The 7,746-nt window shown below is 44.6% G+C and overlaps 1 protein-coding gene across 1 annotated transcript in view; it reads left to right on the top strand.

Moving 5' to 3' along the window:
- Positions 1 to 7,746, top strand: part of CYP3A43 (cytochrome P450 family 3 subfamily A member 43) — a 52,450-nt gene that overhangs the window by 38,534 nt on the left and 6,170 nt on the right. The window contains 2 exon segments of the mRNA XM_017886186.1: positions 1,184 to 1,250; positions 6,488 to 6,648. Of these exon segments, the coding sequence (XP_017741675.1) occupies positions 1,184 to 1,250; positions 6,488 to 6,648 (228 nt within the window).

Genomic DNA, 7,746 nt, shown 5'->3' with positions numbered 1-7,746 from the left:
ATGTTACCCGTTTTTTAAAAAATTCCATTGAAAGGATGAAAGAAAGTCGCCTCAAAGATAAACAAAAGGTAAAATCTGGTGGTGGTGACATGAGAATGTTCACTTTTTTATTATGTTTTTGGGCTGTTTACGTATGATCTGTGTACTTATCTGTGTTTTTTTAAAGGCAGATAGAGAACTTTAGAGCAAGAGGGTTTTTAAATTTTGCTGGGAATAAAGAAGGTGAAGCTTGGGGAAGAAAGAGAATGAGTGAAACAGCATTTGGAATTTAATAATAGGCAAGACTTTAGTATATTATGGCATAAATAATGTAGAGATAGAAGCTTTACCGCTTCTCTTCCTTTCAGTAAATTGTCAATAAATTTGACTGTATAAAATTGTCAATAAATCTGACTGGATAAAAATGACTGCATAAAATTATTTTACGGGTATTACAATTCCTCAGTTCTTAGATTAGTAAGGAATCATTTCAAGTCCAAGCCTGCTATTTTTACACTTTCTTCAGCAGAAGTCCCTACCAGGCTACCTGCTGAAGTAAGTGTATGCTAAATTTCAGTCCTGTCATAGCCTGGACTGGGCAGGGGTCTTCTCTGGGCATTGTGGGTGCAAGCTGACTGACCCAACTTTGCCTTCATGAGCCCTGGAGACCAGCCCGATGATGATGCCTCAAAGTCAGGAATGCAGGACTGGGTCCCCTAGGTGACACTGAACATTGTATAGAGTTCTAGGAGTGGGGAATATTTGAAGATGCATTCAAAACAGCTCCCCTGGGATTATCCTGAGATTAATCTATTTGTCCATTGGTTAAGAATAAAGGCAGGAGAACAAATAGGATTGAAATTCAGGACTTCTTCCTGTTCAAGAAATTATGACTAGAGAATGAGCTGACAACTCTTTGGCCAGGAAGCTGTGTCCAAAGATCAGAGAAGCTGGGGATCAGGGAGAGCAAAGACAAAAAAGCAGATAGACATGACAAATGGATTTCTCTCAAGGAAACATCCTGCTCTCCAAGGTTTTAGATACGTGATTTTATTCTAAACATTGGTGACTCAGGCAACACCCATTACACTTCTGAACTTAAAGGCAGCATATTCTCAGAAGGGGTGCTTAGGACTGGACTCCTGATTCACTTCTGACGTCACAAGTGACTTTCCGTCATTAAAAGTTCTCTTTTTGCTTCCAGCACCGAGTAGATTTCTTTCAACAGATGATTGACTCCCAGAATTCCAAAGAAACAAAGTCCCATAAAGGTAACCAAGGACTGTATTTGGGGGCTATTGATGGGGACAGGTGGAGAGAAGGCCCTGTTCTGAAAATGTGCAGAAAGTTTTCCAGGAAAATGAGAATTTCTTCGACATTCCAGAAAGGCACACATTTGGATGTTATAAACAATAGCTGGAGGCACTTTCTAGAAGCACACAGGCATAGCCACATCCCAGGCTTGAAGGGCAACCCTGAACAAGTGTGGCATGCCTGGAGGTCGGTCCGTGATCTGTGGATCACCCGCATCAGATCAAATGCCAGATCTCAGCCTCCTCCAGATCCACTTACTCAGAACCTCTGCTTGGAAACATACATCTAACATCCAATCAGGAGACACACTGTCCAAATAAGGGTGATTTTAACTGGAAACACTTGGTGAAAGTGTGTTCACCAGGTTAATCTACTGACGGGTTTTATTTTCCCCTATGTAATGAAAAGTAACTATGGGAAAACCTCAAAGACTGGGTAGTGCCCTTTTCCTCTTCAATTTTCACCTACTAGTTTCACCACCCATGGACGGTTTTGACTGAAACCATCATTACTATGATGGTTGCAAAATAATGACCATGATCGATTTCAAGCCACCAAGGTTTGACAACCATATGACATAATTGTGAATATTAACAATTAATTCTAAAGAGCAAGAAATGAAGGCAGGGCATGGTGATTTACGTCTGTAATCTCAGCACTTTGGGAGGCCGAGGCAGGTGGATCACCTAAGGTCAAGAGTTCAAGACCAGCCTGGCCAACAAGGCGAAATTCTATCTCTACTAAAATACAAAACTAACCAGGTGTGGTGGCACACACCTGTAATCCCAGCTACTTGGGAGGCTGAGGTGGGAGAATCACTTGAAGCAGGGAGGCAGAGGTTGCAGTGAGCCGAGATCACACCAGGTCAACAGAGTGAGACTCTGTCTCAAAATAATACTAAATAAATAAAATAAGTAAAATAAAGAGCAGGAAATAGTTAACTCAAACACACCATTATAAATATATCTATGTCTTCATCTACTTGTCTATCTATGTGTCATGTATCATCTGTCCATCTGTCCCAACACAACTTTGTGTGAAAAGGGAAACAGTCTATCGTTTCATTGCTCGATACAGACATCACTAGATACATGTGGCTATCGGGTACTAAACATGTAGCTGCTGCCACTGAAGAAGAATTTTAAATATATCTAATTTTAATTAATTAAATTTAAGTAGCCACCTGAGGCTAGTGCCTATCCTACTGGGTAGCAGATCTACACTTTGAGATTATGATTTCATTTCAATTCCGTGTCCTGGGGTTCATGCCAACTGAATAAGATAATTGGAAAGTTGAATTTACCCACAACATCATCACGAAAATTATCACCAGTAAATCACAACTCTGTAGATCCTTCTCACACTCATCTTGTATTGTTTTCAGTTATGAAATACATGGTTGGAGTGGGCACCGTATTTATTTTAGTACCCTAGGTCTCTAAAGGTCTTAATCCAGTCCTGATCAAACAGACCAATGGCTGACTGTGCTAAGCTTTTCTCGAAAGAAATATCAAGAGGGAGGCCAATCTGTAGTCATAAATGCTGTTCAGTGAACATGAAGTGGAGCAGAGAGAATCGGGCCAGGATGGAATGGGCACTATGAATTCCACTCACTGGACCCTACTGTTTTATATTTCATGTTGGCCAATGCCCATCTATAAATGCATTCTTCCTGCTGTGTTATTATTATTGTTTGGATGAAGGGAGGCAAGATGGCGCAGTTCCGGGTTCTTCACCGTCAACTTTCCGGTGCCCGGGAAAGACACAGGTCGACTGCCCAGGCGCAACCCGACTTCCGACGGAGAAAACCGGAACCCGCCTAGCCACGCCTACCGCCCGCCCGACCCGCCTATGTCCCGCCCACTGCCCGCCCACTCCCAGGCCCAGGACATAAACCCGCTCCAGAGGGGCGCGCTGAGCCTACTTCCTCAGCCCTCACTCCTGTCGGGACTGTAGGAACTCCGCCGGAGAGCTCCACCACGTGACTGCCCCCGCCTCCCCTGCCGGAGACCAACGGACCTCACCCCTCCCCACACCTTCTNTGAACAAGTGTGGCATGCCTGGAGGTCGGTCCGTGATCTGTGGATCACCCGCATCAGATCAAATGCCAGATCTCAGCCTCCTCCAGATCCACTTACTCAGAACCTCTGCTTGGAAACATACATCTAACATCCAATCAGGAGACACACTGTCCAAATAAGGGTGATTTTAACTGGAAACACTTGGTGAAAGTGTGTTCACCAGGTTAATCTACTGACGGGTTTTATTTTTCCCCTATGTAATGAAAAGTAACTATGGGAAAACCTCAAAGACTGGGTAGTGCCCTTTTCCTCTTCAATTTTTCACCTACTAGTTTCACCACCCATGGACGGTTTTGACTGAAACCATCATTACTATGATGGTTGCAAAATAATGACCATGATCGATTTCAAGCCACCAAGGTTTGACAACCATATGACATAATTGTGAATATTAACAATTAATTCTAAAGAGCAAGAAATGAAGGCAGGGCATGGTGATTTACGTCTGTAATCTCAGCACTTTGGGAGGCCGAGGCAGGTGGATCACCTAAGGTCAAGAGTTCAAGACCAGCCTGGCCAACAAGGCGAAATTCTATCTCTACTAAAAATACAAAAACTAACCAGGTGTGGTGGCACACACCTGTAATCCCAGCTACTTGGGAGGCTGAGGTGGGAGAATCACTTGAAGCAGGGAGGCAGAGGTTGCAGTGAGCCGAGATCACACCAGGTCAACAGAGTGAGACTCTGTCTCAAAAATAATACTAAATAAATAAAATAAGTAAAAATAAAGAGCAGGAAATAGTTAACTCAAACACACCATTATAAATATATCTATGTCTTCATCTACTTGTCTATCTATGTGTCATGTATCATCTGTCCATCTGTCCCAACACAACTTTGTGTGAAAAGGGAAACAGTCTATCGTTTCATTGCTCGATACAGACATCACTAGATACATGTGGCTATCGGGTACTAAACATGTAGCTGCTGCCACTGAAGAAGAATTTTTAAATATATCTAATTTTAATTAATTAAATTTAAGTAGCCACCTGAGGCTAGTGCCTATCCTACTGGGTAGCAGATCTACACTTTGAGATTATGATTTCATTTCAATTCCGTGTCCTGGGGTTCATGCCAACTGAATAAGATAATTGGAAAGTTGAATTTACCCACAACATCATCACGAAAATTATCACCAGTAAATCACAACTCTGTAGATCCTTCTCACACTCATCTTGTATTGTTTTCAGTTATGAAATACATGGTTGGAGTGGGCACCGTATTTATTTTAGTACCCTAGGTCTCTAAAGGTCTTAATCCAGTCCTGATCAAACAGACCAATGGCTGACTGTGCTAAGCTTTTCTCGAAAGAAATATCAAGAGGGAGGCCAATCTGTAGTCATAAATGCTGTTCAGTGAACATGAAGTGGAGCAGAGAGAATCGGGCCAGGATGGAATGGGCACTATGAATTCCACTCACTGGACCCTACTGTTTTTATATTTCATGTTGGCCAATGCCCATCTATAAATGCATTCTTCCTGCTGTGTTATTATTATTGTTTGGATGAAGGGAGGCAAGATGGCGCAGTTCCGGGTTCTTCACCGTCAACTTTCCGGTGCCCGGGAAAGACACAGGTCGACTGCCCAGGCGCAACCCGACTTCCGACGGAGAAAAACCGGAACCCGCCTAGCCACGCCTACCGCCCGCCCTACCCGCCTATGTCCCGCCCACTGCCCGCCCACTCCCAGGCCCAGGACATAAACCCGCTCCAGAGGGGCGCGCTGAGCCTACTTCCTCAGCCCTCACTCCTGTCGGGACTGTAGGAACTCCGCCGGAGAGCTCCACCATGTGACTGCCCCCGCCTCCCCTGCCGGAGACCAACGGACCTCACCCCTCCCCACACCTTCTTTCCTGAAGCTGGGGACCAAAATAAATGTGCAGTTTTGCTCCTAGCCTTGCCTACTCGCTGGTCATTTAATACTCACCCTGGTTTCCTAGAAAGCAAATCAGCTTCCTAGAAAGCAAATCAATTATTATTATTATTTGAGATGGAGTCTCACTTTGTGGCCCAGGCTGGAGTGAAGTGGCCTGATCTTGGCTCACTGCAACCTCTGCCTCCCAGGTTCAAGCAATTCTCCTGCCTCAGCCTCCCGAGTAGCTGGGACTACAGGTGCCCACCACCACACCCAGTTGTGGGGTTTTTTGTATTTGTAGTAGAGGTGGGGTTTCACCATGTTGGCCAGGTCTCAAACTCCTGACCTCAAATGATCATCTGTCTCAGCCTCCCAAAGTGCTGGGATTAAAGGCTTGCGCCACTGTGCCCAGCCTCCTGCTGTTTTATTAAAACCATTCACTGGACTACAGTCAATCACCTCACTTCTAGATTTTTGTCTTTGTAGCTTTGGTGTATCCAGAGATCATCCATTTTGAAGACTAGTGCCCTAGGAACTCTATTACTTGATGTCACTCAAAGGTGTAATCCATGCTTCTTAAGCCATGCTGGGCACACAAATTACCACACCTGATGAAAGTTCAGATTTTGATTCTTCAGTTTGAGGGTAGGGTTTGAGATTTTGCATTTCTAATAAGCTCCCAGATGCTACTGGTGCTGCTGGTCCATGGACCACACTTTGAGTGGCAAGAGGTGATCCGTAGCCCAATCTTCTTCCCTTGGGTTCCCTCAAACATGCTTAGAGAAAAGATCCTTTATATTTCCCTAAAATCAAACCTTAGCATTGCAAACTCTCTCATTGTTTGTCAAGCTATATTGTAGCTAGAGTAATTTAAACCTTCCCTGGGGAGAATGTTACCCATATTTACTTACAGATAAAGTACTTTTATGATTATCCAAGGGATATCCCCATAACACTGAGTATGTTAGACAGAAATGCTCTCTCTGAAAGTTACCCAGCTGTGCAACTGGTGGGGATGATATCATGAGGAGTGGATGGCCCATAATCACGTAGACCCTGGAAAAAACTGGATTAAAATGATTTTGCCTTGTTCTAGCTCTGTAGGATACACATCAGAGTGAAGCCACCCCCAGTGTGACTGAATTGCTTTTCTATTGTTGCCCCTAGGGATTTGGGAGCTTCACTGGGATTTCGCTTCCTCTAAACTGTGATAATCTACATTGGCTGCTTTTCCTAAAATGTCTTTCCTCTCCTTTCAGCTCTGTCTGATCTGGAGCTTGTGGCCCAGTCAATTATCATTATTTTTGCTGCCTATGACACAACTAGCACCACTCTCCCCTTCATTATGTATGAACTGGCCACTCACCCTGATGTCCAGCAGAAACTGCAGGAGGAGATTGACGCAGTTTTGCCCAATAAGGTGAGTGAACGATCCCTGGAGAAGGAGGGAAGAAGTGAAGCCTCAGCAAAATCCCTCCTCACCATTTGCCATGAGAATTTTTTCAAAAAGTGTAAGCGTCAGTCCTTTCATATACACTACACATAAAGGCTCTAACGAGGAAAAACAAAGGGAAAAACGTAGGTAGTTGATGTTTCTTGCAGAAGATTTTTGTAAAACAGTGCTGATCCTGCTGCATCCATTATCTGTTACCAACATAACACCAAGTAAAAAATATCCAGAAACCTCAATGGCATCTAAAAACAACCATTCATTGCTCACAAGTCTGGATAGTGAGTTCTGCTGATCTTGGCTGGACTCACTCTGTTCTAGCTGTTGGTCTGATGGAGCCTGGTGCTGGGTGTGCTGGGCAGGCTGACTCAGCTCTGCCTCACACCTCTCTCATGCTCCAGTCAAGTAGCTAATGGTGAAGAAGCCAAGCTAGGAACCAGGGTGCCTGATGCCTGGGCCAAACACTTACCCTCTACAATATTACCTTCCAAATATAACACCAAATGCAGTCACGTATTACCACACTGTTTTCAGAATTCTGCCAGAATTGGAATTCTTTGTGGTGTAATGAGACCTGGCCTTGGGGCTGGCCCTGGTTTGGCAGTGAGGTGAACACAAAGGAATGTTCATCTATGCTCACAGTCCAGGCCTAAAGGAAGAAGTGGGAGACTGTTCGAGAAAGAGAGGATGGGGCTGCATGGAGGGTTCCTATCCTTTTTATAACTCTCAATAGCACTGACATTGTGTGCCCTCTTCAGTTATAAAGTTCTTTTGTCACCCAGGTGTGGTGGCTCACACCTGTAATCCCAGCACTTTGGGAGGCCGAGGCAGGTGGATCATGAGGTCAGGCGATTGAGACCATCCTGGCTAACATGGTGAAACCCCGTCTCTACTAAAAAAGACAAACAAATTAGCCGGGTGTGGTGGCGGGTGCCTGTAGTCCCAGCTACGCAGGAGGCTGAGGCAGGAGAATAGTGTGAACCCAGGAGGCAGAGCTTGCAGTGAGCCGAGATCGCACCACTGCACTCCAGCCTGGGCAACAGAGTGAGACTCCGTCTCAAAAAAAAA

The sequence above is a fragment of the Rhinopithecus bieti genome, unplaced genomic scaffold (genome assembly GCF_001698545.2).
Source record: "Rhinopithecus bieti isolate Rb0 unplaced genomic scaffold, ASM169854v2 scaffold_14454, whole genome shotgun sequence".
Classification (NCBI taxonomy): domain Eukaryota; kingdom Metazoa; phylum Chordata; class Mammalia; order Primates; family Cercopithecidae; genus Rhinopithecus; species Rhinopithecus bieti.
Note: the sequence above shows the minus strand (reverse complement) of the source record. Positions and strands in the feature narration are given on the sequence as shown.